At 36.0% G+C, this 15,926-nt stretch overlaps 1 protein-coding gene and 2 long non-coding RNA genes across 3 annotated transcripts; all 3 read right to left on the minus strand.

Annotated features, from left to right (window-relative positions):
* Positions 1-3,579: 3,579 nt before the first annotated feature.
* On the minus strand, positions 3,580-4,658 carry LOC111518188 (uncharacterized). Its single transcript, XR_002723924.2, has 2 exons — positions 4,053-4,658; positions 3,580-3,998 (listed from the first exon to the last, which is right to left on the minus strand). It is a non-coding gene; the product is annotated as an uncharacterized lncRNA (long non-coding RNA).
* Positions 4,659-13,547: 8,889 nt separating this feature from the next.
* Positions 13,548-14,258, minus strand: LOC141485819 (uncharacterized). The gene has a single exon (XM_074183363.1). It carries the CDS (start codon positions 14,256-14,258, stop codon positions 13,548-13,550), a length of 711 nt encoding a protein of 236 aa, XP_074039464.1.
* Positions 14,259-14,598: 340 nt separating this feature from the next.
* Positions 14,599-15,341, minus strand: LOC111518187 (uncharacterized). Its single transcript, XR_002723923.2, has 2 exons — positions 15,069-15,341; positions 14,599-15,016 (listed from the first exon to the last, which is right to left on the minus strand). It is a non-coding gene; the product is annotated as an uncharacterized lncRNA (long non-coding RNA).
* Positions 15,342-15,926: the final 585 nt, after the last annotated feature.

Raw genomic sequence — 15,926 nt, forward strand, 5'->3', positions numbered from 1 at the left:
TTCCCAATCACCAGAACTGCAATACTCTTCACAACAGTAGTTTAACCAACCATGTTGGCGTCCTCAGAATATTAAGAAAAATATTTTTTGATTTCAGGAATCTTCAGAAGATGAAGAAGAATTTTTCTTCATTTCCTGAAGACGCTAACTTTATTGGTGATATCTGCGTATTGAATGGAAAAATTGCTGGAAAAGATCTATCCCACGTTTGTTTGAAGGTGATTGACAATGTTTCGTGATGAATTTCACTAGTTCGGACTTCCATTGTCTACTATATAAAATGATTTGAAATCCCTGAAACAAGAAAAAAGAATAATTGAAAAAGAATAGTTGAAAATAACAATTATATTAAGCAACAATAAACCTGAAATGAAATGATAGTGAAATAACCTACAAGTAAAAATAAAATAATTGAATAAATAAAAATTAAAGGAATGAAAAAAGAAAATAATAAAAATAAAAAAGTGTAGAGATTCCAAGTCACGTTAGTTCACGACGTTTCGATTGTTGGTATCTACAATCGTCTTCGGGTGATGACTGGACTGATTCCTCCGAGAGATGACTATTTTATAGGTCGTTGAAAGGGTTGATGATGGGTTTCCATATGTTTCGTATATCTACGCTGGCCTGGCTGAATACGTTGTTGGACAACATGTATGCGGCTTCCTTAAATTTTCTCCTGAACCAATGTTCCTCTCTGTGCAAGATCTCAGCTTGGGACCACTCGATGTTGTGTTGATGGGTCCAAACATGGTCTGCTATTCCTGATTTGCTGGTTTCTCCTCGCTGTGTATGCTTCTTGTGCTCGGCAATGCGAACATTCAATGGCCTCTTAGTTTCACCAATATAGGATTTTCCGCACTCACAGGGTATCCGGTAAATGCAATTCTTGGAATCGCAGTCCGCGTTTGGGGGCCTGGTTTTCGTGAGGCTACTACGGATAGTGTTACCGGATCTGAAACAGGTTCTAATGTTGTACTTGGAACCAATTCTTCTTATCCTCTCCGATAATCCTCTGATGTAGGGAAGTGCAAGCACTGGTTGTGACGGCTTCTCTTCCTTGCGAGGCTCCTGCTGTTTTTTAGCCAAAGTCTTTTCTACCATCGCTTTGGAGTATCCATTCCGTTGAAGATCATCAAAAATGATGATGATGGAAGTCCGAACTAGTGAAAGATCTATCCCAGTTCAAAAACCAAGTTTATGTAATTTCCATATTTCAAAACAGAATATCAAATGTGGGTTTTTTATTTATTGAAACATTATCGTGAAAAAAGAATATCCATGTCCTAGAAAAAATGATATTGAAAGTTACTGAACAAGAACAAAACAATTGTAATTAAAAAGTTTTTAATGAATTTGAATTAGCAGTCAATAATTATTGACTGCCAACAGGCCAACGATTGAAAAACTGTTCTACTTAAAACACCTCATTATTCTGTTTTTTAGGGTACCATATCCAAATATGACACTTATTAAACCGTATCACCTACCATTTTTTCACATTTGCACATCAATTCATTGAATTCTTTTATTTATCACAGAATTCAACAGCTTTTTATATATACTACAAATAAAATTGTAAAATAATTTGTGCTGGATGTAGAAGAGTTGGCAGCACTGCTAAAACACATTTACTGCCCAGAAGAAGGGGAATTAAATTTTTCTGTTCACAGCCGATGTTTTGTTTACTGTCAACCTAACCTTACTTTCTGGTTTCCAGTACATGTGCTCATTAAAATGTCTAATCGCGGTTGTAAGAACTCTGCTGACAGTTTTTGTTATATTTGTGGTGAGTGGTGTTATTAAAAAACATCAAAGCAGCATTACAGACTTTGTGAAAAAGGTTTATTTCTCATATTTTGGAATTAAACTTGGTGACCAAGATAAATCTTGGGCCCCGCATAAGGTATGTTATGTTTGTGTTGAAGATCTTAGAAAATGGTCATAAAAGGTGAAAAAGCCTTTGAGTATGCTGTTCCTATGGTATGGAGGAAACCTAGAAACCACACTGATGATTGCTACTTCTGTAGTATTGATATTACTGGCCATAACTCAAAAAACAGGAAGTTAATAACCTAATTTCTGCCCAGTAGGGCACGATGTAGATTTGCCGGTTCCAGAACCTCCAGATGATTTGAATTCTGTTCAAACTGAAATGTTTTCTGATTTACTGACAGATATAGATGAGCAAGATGATAAAGAGTTCCAATATGCTACAGCAAATATAGAGCCTAAACTGTTTACTCAGACTTAGTTGGGGATCTTGGATCAACAAAAGGAAAAGCTGATTTGCTTGGTTCTAGACTACAAGAAAAAAAGTTGATGATAGTTGGAACTAGCATATATGTGTATAGGAAGAGAGAGCAGCAGTTTTTGAAATTTTTTGAACAAGAAGGTAATTTAGTGTATTGCTCAGACTTTCCAGGTCTGATCAAAGAGTTTGGTGTTGAATACAAAAAATAAGATTGGAGGCTGTTTATTGATTCTTCCAAAACTAGTTTGAAAGCCGTTTAATTACACAATAGTAACACTTATGCATCTATACCTGTTGGCCATTCTGTACATATGGAAGAGACCTATGTAAACCTAGAAATAGTGCTGTTCGGCTCATGGTTGGATGATATGTGTCTTGAAAATAACATGATATGTGACTTGAAAGTAACATGCATGCTTCTTGGTCAGCAAGGCGGTTTACCAAATTTCCATGTTTTTTGTGTGAATGGGACAGTAGAGCAAGGGATCAACATTGTGGCAGAAATAACTGGTCTATGAGGGATCCTTTAAAACCCGGCGAGAATAACATTCTCTGCAAAAATCTTGTAAATCCTAGAAACATTATTTTACCACCTCTACATATAAAGATAGGCCTCGTGAAACAGTTTGTAAAGGCATTGCCTAAAGATGAACCTTGTTTCAAGTATCTCTGTCAGAAATTTCCAAACCTTTCAGAGGCTAAACTTAGGGAAGGCATCTTTGTAGGACCCGACATTCGAAAAATGATGTTCGACGTAAACTTTGAAACCACAATGATCATACATGAGAAAGAAGCATGTGTATAATTCAAGCAAGTTGTTACAACATTTATAGAAAATGCAAAATACTCAGAATATCGTACCTTCTTGATCACTTCCCGGAAAATTTGGGAGATGTTAGTGAGGAACAGGGTGATCGTTTTCACCAAGCTATTAAATTGATAGAAAAACGGAAAAACGTTGCCAGGGCCCCTGGAACATCAACATGATGGGATACTACTGTTAATCACTTCATCATGGAGCTCAACAAGAGACTCATCGCAGGAAAACCTACACAATAAACTTCAAAGAAAAAATAGAAAGGAAGTATAAACCAGTTCCACCTGACTAGTGAAACCTACATTACAACACGGTGTCCATATTTCAAGTAACCTACTGTAAATAAAAACTATGATAGTGATTTAACATAGTGTTTCGTTAATTTTACCATATACTTTACAGATTTTGAATTATATAAATAAAAGTCAATTTCTCAAAAACTATGGGTGATACAAAAAACTGAGACCAGATTTGGATTCAGCACATAAAAATCTATAAAAATCAGCTATCAAAGTGAACAAAGTTTTCAAAAACATTTATTTTGTTGGCCTGTGTAATTACTAGTCAATCCCTGTGGAATATAAAAAAATTTTATTATTTCAGATAGGTACAATCATCTACTGATGATATCGACTTGATTGACGACAAGTAAAGAATGTTGTGTCTCTTTGCATGCTAAACGGGAAAAATTCAGTTTTATTAAAAAAAGCAATATAAACTCTTCAAATCAAGAATGAGACATCTGGAAAAGTACATTGTTTCATAACGTCAACATTGACAAAACATTGCTGTCATCATTATCACCAATTGGTGAAAACACAGGTCGGCACTTGTTGCGAATCTTTCGAAATCCTCTTCTGCAAGGAACAATCACAATACTATAACTAACACTATTCTTGACTTCCAGTTCGTCAAATTCTGGTATAGCTGGAAATTAATATAGCTTTACTTGAGATTGATTATCGTACAAAAAACTTTTACCTATAGTTGTAGAATTCACCGGTGAACCACTCACAGAAAAGAAAAACAACACCACAGTAAATATCACTTTGAGATAGAAAGCCCTCATTTTTAAAATGGAAGAGAACGTTGCAGAATTGAGATACGAGCTGAAGTTAGCATCTTTTATATTCGAATCAAAACTTTTTGCGCAATATTCCATTTTTATATGAAACGGCATATCAGTAAACTCACTCTATATGCAATATTACGTCCAGTGCAGTGCGAAAGTAATTTTCTAGAGTAAGATGGTTGAATTCTGTCAAGTTCGATGCTCATTGTAGACTTTCGATGAATCGCCGTAATTCAAATATTTTCAGTTGACTAATTTCAAAACTTGGTTGTACATTGTAGAAAATATGATTCCTCTCCCAATAAAAATTGTGACTGAAGTCTCGATAATGTTACAAAGCAAACAAATGTACTCGTATGACACAGCTCTACAAAAAAAATGTTTTTTGTGTTTCCCTGGATATTTTTGCAAATTTTTATGTTTTGGAGTGCCTAAATCACGAATATTTTTATGAAAGTACTGAATGTGCTCTATTTATTATGATTTTTACGTATCTTGTATTTTTAATAATAATTTATTTTCTCAGTCATGATTAGGCTTTTGCGCAACTTCTTTGCGCGTACAAACATCACGTGATCCCCACTTCTCGGGCTCCTTGCTCTGCAAAACAGTTGAGAACTCAGTTATTTGATAATATTGAAGTACTAACACGGAAATCTGGATAAGTTGTTGTATGTTAATATTTTGTTTCAATTGTTGAGTGTCGGTTCTAATATATTTATCTTGTCTTTTTAAACATGAGTTTGTCACGAAGGAAGTGCAAATATAGTAGTGATTTATTCTGTTATATTTGTGGTATTTATATATCAAAAAAACAAAAAAGAAATATCACAGACTTTGTTAAGGAAATTTATGGTGAATATTTCGGTTTTAAAATGGACAGATTAGATAAATCATGGGTTCCTAATAAAGTTTGTAGGTCTTGCGTTGAGTCTTTGCGGTTGTGGAAAAAAGGAGAACGTTCTGGATTAGACTTTGGTATTCTTATGATCTGAATGGAGCCTAAGAATCATTTCGATGATTGTTACTTTTGCGTAGTAGATGCTAATCGTTTTAATCGAAATCAAACGTGGAGATATCCAGACTTACAGTCTACAAAATGTCCTGTTTTACACAGTGAAAATCTCCCTCGGCCTATTTATGTTTCAAAAGTGATTCGCATGCCCTCAGAAACAATGATGTTGCCAAATTCACAGAAATCGAATCAGTCTACCAGTGGAAGTGAATGGGAGGGTGAAACATCTACGCCAAAGTTGTTTTCTCAAAATGAACTCAGTGATTTAATACGTGATCTAAATTTATCAAAACAAGGATCAGAATTGTTAGCTTCAAGATTGAAAGAAAAAAATTTATTGGTACCGACAGTTACAATTACAACGTACAGAACGCGAGAAAGTGAGCTATTATAATTTTTTGATGAAAATGAAGGATTGGTATACTGTAATAATATTGCGAAGCTACTTCTGGACATGGGTTTGAAAGAATACAAACTTACTGAGTGGCGTCTTTTTTTTGATAGCTGTAAAAGAAGTTTAAAATGCGTCTTACTGCATAATGGAAATAAATTTGCATCAATTCCAATTGCCCATTCTACAAAACTCAAAGAAGAATATGAAAATGTCAAATTAGTTTTAGAAAAAATCAATTACTCGGAGCATCAATGGTCGATCTGTGTGGATTTAAAAATGGTTAATTTTTTACTTGGTCAACAAAGTGGATACACGAAATACCCTTGCTTCATTTGTATGTGGGACAGTAGAGCAAAGCAATATAATTGGGAACAAGATGTTTGGCCTGAAAGAAATTCTTTAACTGTCGGTAAAGCTAATGTAATAAGAGAGCGTTGGTGAGCAGAGACAAAATTATATGAATTGAAGGAGGTATATTTTTTAGGAGTGATTAATTTTTGGGAAAGAACGTTTTTGGCTTTCACCATTGCATATTAAGTTAGGAATGATAAAGCAATTCGTAAAAGCTTTGGACAAGGAAGGAGATTGTTTTAAATATATTTGTAGAAAATTTTTACAAAACTTAGTATGGAAAAGTTGAAAGGTGGAATATTTGATGGTCCTCAAATACGGCAATTGATGAAAGACACTGATTTTATTAAAGTTATGACTGTTCCGGAAAGTAAAGCTTGGGAAAGTTTTGTGTTGGTAGTCGAAAATTTCCAAGGTAACCATAAATCACCAAATTATGAAGAAATTGTACAAAATATGCTGACAAACTTTCAGATTTTAGGAGCAAATATGAGTATCAAGTTACACTATCTTCGCAACCATTTGGATAAATTTCCAGATAATTTAGGAAATTATAGTGAGGAGCAGGGAGAGCGGTTCCACCAGGATCTAAAAGTAATGGAAGAAAGATATCAGGGTCGATGGGATTGTCACATGATGGCCGATTACTGCTGGTCTTTAAAAAGAGATTGTCCTCTGAAAAATTATAAAAAAAAAGCTCTTAAAAGGCGTTTCATGGAAATATAACATGTTTTCGAAATTTCCCTCTCTATTTACTTCAAAGTATCATATTTTTTTCCAAATAAAACTGAGATTATAAATATATCTGTTATTTTGTTTCTGGTTTTCGAATTTTTGTAACGTAAAATGAAAAAAAATATTTAAAAGAAAACGAGAGCAAATCTTACAAAACCATTGATGATTTCATGAATTGTGAGTATAAATACACCCAAAATCAATCTTATATCTAGGGCAACAAAACCACTGTAGACCAGTGTAATCATTAATCGACATGAAAAAAACTGTGAGGCAAAATCAGTGAAAGAGATACGTTTATATAATGCTCACGCCACCCTTGCAAAATTTCACTCATGAAGAAAATGTTGACTCTGAAACAGCTCATCGTCAATAAGACTTCTGGTCCTAATCAAGTGTCTGCCTGTTCACCAAATCACCAACAAACTTGCACTGATGTTTTCTGGCACAAAAAAATCTTGACAAAAAATCACAATTTGAAATGTATATATCATATAAACCAGTGGTTTCACTTTCAGCGATATAGAAAATTATAAAGAAGTCTGTTCTGATCTTTTTTGTGCTCAATATTCGTCTTGCTCAAAAGGGTATATCCTTCATAACATAAAACCACTCAAGCTCAGCTTTGATCCAAATGGAACAAACAAAATGGAAAAAAATCTAAACCGGTGGCTTTACTCTCAGTGATTTCAAAAATCCTAAAGAAGACATTCAACACTTTCTTTGAATATTTAGAATGCTTCGAAATTTCAGACGTTTCAGTGTCCAGTATTCATATGTAACCATTCAAATCAGACTAGGGCTGATTAGGATTTGAATTTCGAGTAGGGGGTAATTTCTGGATTTCGAGGGGGAAGTATTTTTAGGGGAAATAATGTATATATAGGCAAAAAGGAAAAGGAAACATTCCTTGGACTATTCTAAGGATATGTTGTTTTCTGATGATTTTTGAAAGGGCGCTTAGATACAGGGCAAAAAACAATTTCGACATTAACAACATTCCCCAACCTATCAACAACATTCCGATTACTACAAACGGCTGCAGACATTCAATTTGAATAGTATGTCTCATAAGTGATCATTTGTATGTGTCGATTAGGTTGAAACCGATTGACTTTGTCAATTTGACGTGCATTTTCTGTGTTCAATATTCAAAGTCTTGTTGTTGAAGTCCTCTATCTTGAATGGCTATAGTAACGCAGAGATGGCTGACATGCATTTCATTTATGGACTTGCTGATGGCAATTCATTGGAAGCTAGACGGTTGTACTAAGAATAATTTCCTAATCGTAATGTGCCTAATAGAAAAACCTACCAAAGTATACATCAACGACTTCGTGAAATAGGAGCATTGAAGCGAAATGGAGGACCAGGAAGGCCATTGACAGTAATAACAGTAGATGTAGAAAAGACTGTGCTGGTCATGATAGAGAAGGAGATTCAGCTACCTCTACTTGAAAAATCGAAAATACTTTAAATGTAAGTAACGGGACAATTTGGAAAATTCTTAGAGAATATTTGTTGTACCCATACCACATTAACAGAGTTCAGGCACTTCTTAGCGCAGATTTTCTTTCACGTATTGCATTGTGTCAATTGTTTTTGCGCACATTGTTTCAAATCCCTGAACTACTGATGCTAATTTTTGTTACCGATGAAGCCAGTTTCTCAAGAAATGCCATAAGAAATTTCCACAATAAGCATGTTTTGGCTGAAAAAAATTCACATGAGATGCTTGAAAACGCTTTCAACATCAGTTCTTCCTAATAGGATCGGTATATTTCTGCAAGAAAGAATACCGGCGAGGTTTACCGCCGGTACAAACGCTACCTCAGTTTCTGAAGTATGTACCATTTGTTACAACAAATGCAATGTGATTCATGCACGGTGGTGCACCAACGAATTTTAGCATATTGGCTCGAGAGTTTTCAACAGTAACATACGTAGATCGCTGGATTGGTCGAGGTGAGCTTCACTTATGGCCTGCTCGATCACCGGACTCAAACTTCCTGGATTATTTCCAATGGGTCCACCTGTCATTATTTTATTCTCCAATGGAAGATTTGAGAAATCGGATAATTGCTGGGTGTAACACAAACAGAAACTGCAAGATGAAGAAAATTTAATATACTTTGATGTATCCTCGTTGTTTCCAAGTGTCCCCGAGCCAAGAACTATTGAATTCGTGAAAAATCTCCTGAAAGTCAACGGTTTCAGCGGAGAAGTAGTGAAAGACTACTTCTAACACCTAACAAAAATCTGCTAGGAATGGTATTGCTTCTATTTCAACAACTGTTCCTACAGACAGCACGAAGGCACGGTAATAGAAAACCCACTGTTCCCGTTTATAGCTGATATGTTCATAATCGTGAGCAGATTTGAATTGAGAAAGAAGATAATACTCGCCACGGGTTTGGAGTATTGCAGCGCTGGTACTCGTATTGGGGATAAGTGATTGTTTTGAACAAATCTCCAAAGATATGAAATTGAAAATAATGAGTAGTTACCATTCTTCGATTTCTAGGAGATTAGAAGTAATCAGAGTCTAGAATTTGTTGTCTATAGGAAGAATGCCAATAATTTTAGATATATTTCTGATAACTCACACTACTGTCCACAACATATTGCTTAAAGCCATGGGCATTCTTCGAATACATACCTACGTCAATTAGAAACCGTAAATTCAGCAGGAATCTTCGTAAATCTTCGGTTTTTACAAAAAAAAATATTTTTGAGTTCATTGCCCTTCCGTATGAACCAACGGATTAGTTCGATTTCCATTAAAAGGAACGGAAAAGTAGCCTTCAAACTTCTTGGTGACACCAACAAATGTTTAGTCACACTGGAGACAAAATGTTGGAAAATGAAAAGTCGGGAATATATGAAATACGCTGTGAGGACTGTGACAAAAATACATTGGTCAAATTAGGCGAGCCATCTGATTTCGGAGATCAAAAAATCCAGTGACGTTCAACATACATTGGAGAAGGACTATACATATAATAAATGGAAACCTTATGAAATTGTTGAGATCGGTATATGACACTATATTTCTGTTCCCATTCCAAACGGTCCATTGTTCGTCTTTATATGAATCGGTAAATTAGCGGGAACTTTCGCGAGAAATTTCTACACGATTTCTACAAGAAATCATTGATATATGTCAGAAAGTGGAAGCATACAGATTCAGAGTTAGGAAGTAGTGTACTTTCTCTCCTGAAGTCTCCAGATCTTCACCGGTAGCAGGAGGTTGCATATTTTAATAAGGATTTAGAAGTGATTTCAATGTCACAAAAACCCAGGCATCGGTTTCTCCGAACCGAATGTAATAATGTCAGGATAGACAATTCCGCTTTCTCCTTCGATAAGTTTGTTGCCGGTTAAAATGGACACCAATATGTTTTGGTACAATCATGTCCCTGGAATTGCAAAGGCTGCTTCCCAAAAGCTTGGAAAACTGTTTTGGACCAGAAAACTGTACACCTCAGCAACTTTTGATGCTTTATAAAGCTCAGATCAGACCTTGTTTGGAGTGTTTTTCTCATGTATGCAGCTCCGCCCTAAGCATACCCTGAAGCTGCAGAATTCCATTCAGAATTCCATCCGCCTGGTTGGAGACGCGAACATCACTTGCAACCTTAATAGTCTGGAACATCGAAGAAGGGTTGGAGATTTGTCTCTCTTCTATAATTATTTTAACGGAAAGTGTTCAAGTGACTTAGCACATTTGATTCCACTAAGAGCGGTACATATCAGAAATACGCGATAGACTGGCTGCTCATCGTTTTGAGGTTCAACTCAGTACACCTCGAACTTTACTGTTCACGAACTCTTTCATCTGAAAAACCACGTTTATTTGGAATAAACTTCCTGAGAACGTTTTTCCAAATGAATATAATCCCCAGCGATTCAAATCCAACGTGAATAACTATTTTCGCACAGGCACCGCTCTTAGAGCGCCTTAAGGATTTTCCTATAGTGCTTGTGTTTTGTTTAAAAAAAAAAGATTGGTTGGTGAAATGTGCGTCGTTAAGAATGTAACAGTTCTGTTGTTTAGGAACAGAGGTTTCAGTTCCAACTTTCATTTCAGTATTGAGTATTGATGTTGGAGGATGATTATCCCCACTTAACCCCATAGATACCTCATTCATTTATCAAGTTGCACTTGACATTCCTCAGTCCTTAGATTTTATCACTGAGAGTTTAGATACTAATTGAAATTTCAATGATTGCCAGATTACTTTTGTTTGTGACTCTCCAGATTCCTCAAAGACCGTTTCGTATAATTATTCGTTCACGGCTCTCATATTAGATTTTTTCACTTCAATTACTCCTTTCCAGGAATCCCATAATATTATAAAAAAAACACTCATTTCATTCATAATATTACGACTTCATGTCATGGATGACAAAGGTGCTAAAGAAATAATGAAACAACTGTCGAATTCCAAAACTTTGATATCTCCCACTAAATATATTATGTAGTGTTCCTATGAATAATATCTGATTCGATGCCATAACGACTATTTGAAGTAGAAAATCAATAGTTATTCAATGTTCACAGGATGTTTAAAGACGACTTCTTCTTCTTTTCAGACTGTATTTGTAAGTAACTTCTCTACATGATCCACCTACACATCTTTGTACCTGAAGAGTTTATTTCAAACTTGATTGCTTTCTTTTTCCCTTTGAGATGGAAGAGCCATGAAGCTTCATTTCTAAGGATTAATTTCGCCTTTTTCAATTTTGAAATAATACACTAGTCTCAAGAACATTCGCTTGAAAATGACTCTCATTTCATTGAATCGAATAGGAGACATTGAGTGTCAAATGAACTCATTTTGTGACATGAATCTGACTCTGAATTCCAGTCCAATAGGTCTAGTCAACTTTAAATTTTTTATAGTATAATTTTTCCGAAGGAAATCAATCCAGTGGAAATAAATAGAGAGTCATTTGAAAGAAACGAAACTTTGGAAAACCAAATATTCATTGAACATCCTTTATTTTTAATTCATTAAGATTAACATCCAATGCAAAATGCTAAGTCCGCACAGGCACCGATTTTATAGCCTCTTGAAAAATTGGCTTGAAGTTTTGGCTTTTTTAATAGGCTGTGCTGACCTATTCAGTACTGAAAAAGGGCTTTCATTTGGATAAGAAGTCAATTACATTTGTAGATTATAATATCTCAATTTCAAAACAACAGGCTAGGTGAGGTTGAGAATAAGATAGATACGTCAATGAACTAGACGATGTGGATGTTGCATTTATCCGATAAAACTAATGACACCGTATATTTATATAAATGAATGGTGATAAACATGTTTATTTTGAAGTATTTTGGAAAAACTGTCTTTATAGTAATAATAAATGTCTTAACGAAGGTCTAGAAATTCCGCGGAAAAGAAGAACATACTGTCATCATGCCTATGTCATTTCAAACAGAAAAAAGGTACTCCGAAAGCAATGGTAGGTATCACCTCTGAATATTATGTGTTTCCATTCTGAATAATATACGTCATTGATACAAATACAAATGGACCTTACCTGAAGTAAGGTCCAGCGCTGCAGAATGATTGAGGGTGGACCAAAATAAACATATTATCAAGAACATGTTGATGTTTGTGAGAACAAAAGGTCGAACTGGAATCTGTTTAAAATCTGTTTTTCCGTTAATCAGCTGTCACCCCCATACGAACGACAACTCTCAGAAGTTGAGAAACTTGTGCGAGCTAAGGACTAACGAGTTCTTACCTTTTAACGTGTGATTCCTAACACAGTTGCAGAATCATTCCAGCCTCAACCAGATAAATTCTCTCTAGAAAAATATCTAGTCGAGGCGGGAATCGAACCCACGATCTTCCGATCGTGAGTCGGGCGCACTACCACCGCGGCCAATTCCACAACTCTCCTGGCATAATCATAAAAAAGGTCGCCAGAACTGCAATACTTTTCTTGACGTTCGTTACATCACCCAAGTTAGCGTTTTCTTCATTTCTGACGTCTTCAGAAGATGAAGAAGTTTTCTTCATTTCTTGAAGATGCCAACTTGGTTGGTGAAACACACTTTGAGAAGAGTATTGGGGCTCTGGTGATTAGAAAAAATGCTGGAAAACATCTATCACTTTGAGAGACGAGTTTATGTAATTTCCATACTTCAACGCGGGTGTGATGCACATCTTTACCGGCAGCAGGAGGTTGCATATGTTGATGAGGATCTAGAAGTGATTTTGAATTGGGGTGAGAGTAACCAGGTTCAATTCAATGCCACAAAAACCCAGGCATCGGTTTTCCCCAAAAAGATAAATGTCTCCGAACCAGATGTAATAATGTCAGGACAGACAATTCCGCTTAGCACAATCATGTCGCTGAAATTGCGAAGGCTGCTTCTCAAAAGCTTGGAACACTCTTCCGAACCAGAAAATTCCACACATCTTAGCAACTACTGATGCTTTATAAACCTCAGATCAGACTTTCTTTGGAGTATTGTTATCATTTATTGTGCTCCGCCCCTTAGCATACCCAGAAGTTGCTGGATTCCATCCAGAAAAGAGCCATCCACCTGACTGGAGACTGGATTAGATTAGATTAATATGGGACTTTTGTGCTGAACAGTCACTACACTGCGACCTTTGCAGGTCTATTGTGTGTGCCCTCATGTATACTAGAGTTCCTTTTCTAGGCCCGTCCTTGTAGCTAGATGCCATAGGCCAGACGTCAAGTTCCCCATATATTGAGAGGGTTTTGGTTTTTCCTCCCCTAATGTTGCAAACCTTATCCTTGACAGACCTTCGCAATAGCATAGTATGTGTACGGAGGTTTCCTCATCCTCTTGGCAACGCCTGCATAGGGCTGTGTATGCCAGTCCGATGTTGTTCATGTGTTTGTTGAGTCTACAGTGTCCCGTCAATAGCCAGACCACAGAACTCTAGTTGATCGCCTATTCAGACTTAGTAGGTACTCCGTGAATTTTGGCGATGGCTCTTTAATGAACTCTTTGGCCTGTCTCACACCCGGCGCCTTAACCCACCATTTTCGAGATTGTTTTTCCTTCCAGTTGCTGTTACAAGTTTTTCGCAGCGCTTTTGCTGTACCACAAAAGCGTTCTGGGCCAATGGGGGAGCATTGTGCTCCTTCTCGTGCTAGTGAATCAGCCTCTTCATTGCCCTTGTATCCTGTGTAGCTTGGTACCCAGGCTAATGACAGTCCGGTTTGTCTACCTAGTTCTTGTAGCTTTTCTAGGCAATTCCAGACCAGTTTGGAATTGACCTGCATGGAGTTAATTGCTTTTATAGCTGCTTGGCTATCAGAGTATATTGCAATAGTCTTTTCCTTAAACTCTTGCCTTAGCAACTCTTCTGCGCAGTGACGTATTGTTGCCGTTTCTGCCTGGAATATCGTCACTTTTTTACCTAAGCTTAGTGAGACTTTTGTCTTTGCTTTAGTTATACAGATTCTTGCTCCAACACCTTCTTCAGTTTTTGAGCCGTCTGTGTAAAAGGCAATCTCTGCATTTAATGGAGGTCCTCCCTTCCATGCTTCTCTGCCTGTTATAATTGTTTTGAAGTTTTTTCCGAAGCTATACTGGGAAAGCATCTCATCCGATGGCATTCCCATTATGGGGTCGTTTTCCAATGGACACTGGAACTTGCAAAGGTTGAAGGTTTGTCTCTTTCCTATAGATATTTTCAGGGAAAGTGTTTTGAGGTTCAACTCAATGTACCTCGAATTTCACTGTTTGATAACTCTTTTATTTGGAGAAATGCGTTTAGTGAATAAACTTTCTGAGAACGGTTTTCCAAATGGATATGATCTCCAACAATTCAAATCCAATGTGACTCGTTACTATGCGCTCTCTTAGGTACTCTGAAAGCGCCTAAGAGATTTTCCTGTAGTTCTTGTTTTTTTCTAAGAAAAACAGGACTTCAAATGTTATTGTGAAATGAGAATCTGTATATCGAAGGAAAAACTGTATTGAAAATTATAGAACAAGAACAAAACCATTGCATAAACAAAATTCATTATGAATTCAAATCAACAGTCAATGATGATTTGTCAATTCCTGTGAAATATAAAAATATCTTTTTATTTTTAGATAGGTAGGTACAATCATTTACTGATTATACCAACTTGATTGACGAAAAGTAAAGAATTTTGCGTCTATAATTATGCTAATCAAGAAAATCTATAGAAGTGCATTATTTCATAACGTCAACATTAGCAAAACCTTGCCGTCATCATCATCACCATTTGTTAAAAAAATATTCAAGAAGTAGGTCGGCACTTGTTGCGAATCCTCCGAAATCCTTTTCTACAAGGAACGTTCACAATATTAGAAATTTTCACGAACTCCAGTTCGTCATATTCTGGTACAGCTAAAAATTAATAAAGCTGTACTCGAGACTGGTTATCTTACAAAAATTTTACCTGTTGTTGTAGAATTCACCGGCGAACCACTCACAGAAAAGAAAAACAACGCCACAGTAAATGCAACTATGAGATAGAAAGTCCTCATTTTGAGAATGAAAGAGAACGTTACAGAATTGAGATTCGAGATAAAGTTACCATCTTTTATATCCGGATCAAAACTGCCTGTGAAATATTCTATTTTGATATGAAACGGGGAATTAATAACTCACTCGATATCCAATATCCGATCCAGTGCAGTGCAGTAAGACGGTGGAATACAGTCAATGAACCTTTTTCCTGAAGTACGAAAAATCACTCTATAGCAGCGCTAGTAGTTCGGTAGGGATAAACACTGTCTTATCCTCATATAAACATATGGTAAAGTACAATTAAAAAAAAATGTTTTTAACACAAGAAAAAATCTATCAATATATATGGCTACAAACTTGCAAGTTATTTTTTTTGAACCCAAAGGGAACATGGGGGTGTTGCAATTTTTCTGAAGGATAACATTAAATTCAAATCTATTAAACTCACAGCATATTGTGATGAATTCAATGCTGAGTTTTGCGGTATCGACCTAATCGATTTTAATTTGCTTATAATAACGATCTATCATACAAACAGGAATGGCAATATTGAAATCTTTCTTAAACATCTAGAAGCTCTTTTAAACAATTTTCTCAACAGCAACAAAAAAGTTATATTATTAGGTGATTTCAACATTGATTTTAGGGAAAACTCCTCGATACTAAATGCTTTTCTGTGATTGGTAGGTTCTTATGTTCTTTCTGTAACAATAGAAGACTTTACTAGGATATCTGCTCAGACATCTAGCTGTCTAGATAATATTCTCACCAACTTAAATCCAAATGC

Source organism: Leptinotarsa decemlineata, unplaced genomic scaffold, assembly GCF_025532065.1.
Source record: "Leptinotarsa decemlineata unplaced genomic scaffold, Ldec_3_MD MMD2_tig00026336_RagTag_RagTag, whole genome shotgun sequence".
NCBI classification, from domain to species: domain Eukaryota; kingdom Metazoa; phylum Arthropoda; class Insecta; order Coleoptera; family Chrysomelidae; genus Leptinotarsa; species Leptinotarsa decemlineata.

Excerpts from the sequence above, each read along its gene's own strand:
- LOC141485819 (XM_074183363.1), bottom strand. The coding sequence starts at position 14,258 with ATGGGAATGCCATCGGATGAGATGCTTTCCCAGTATAGCTTCGGAAAA.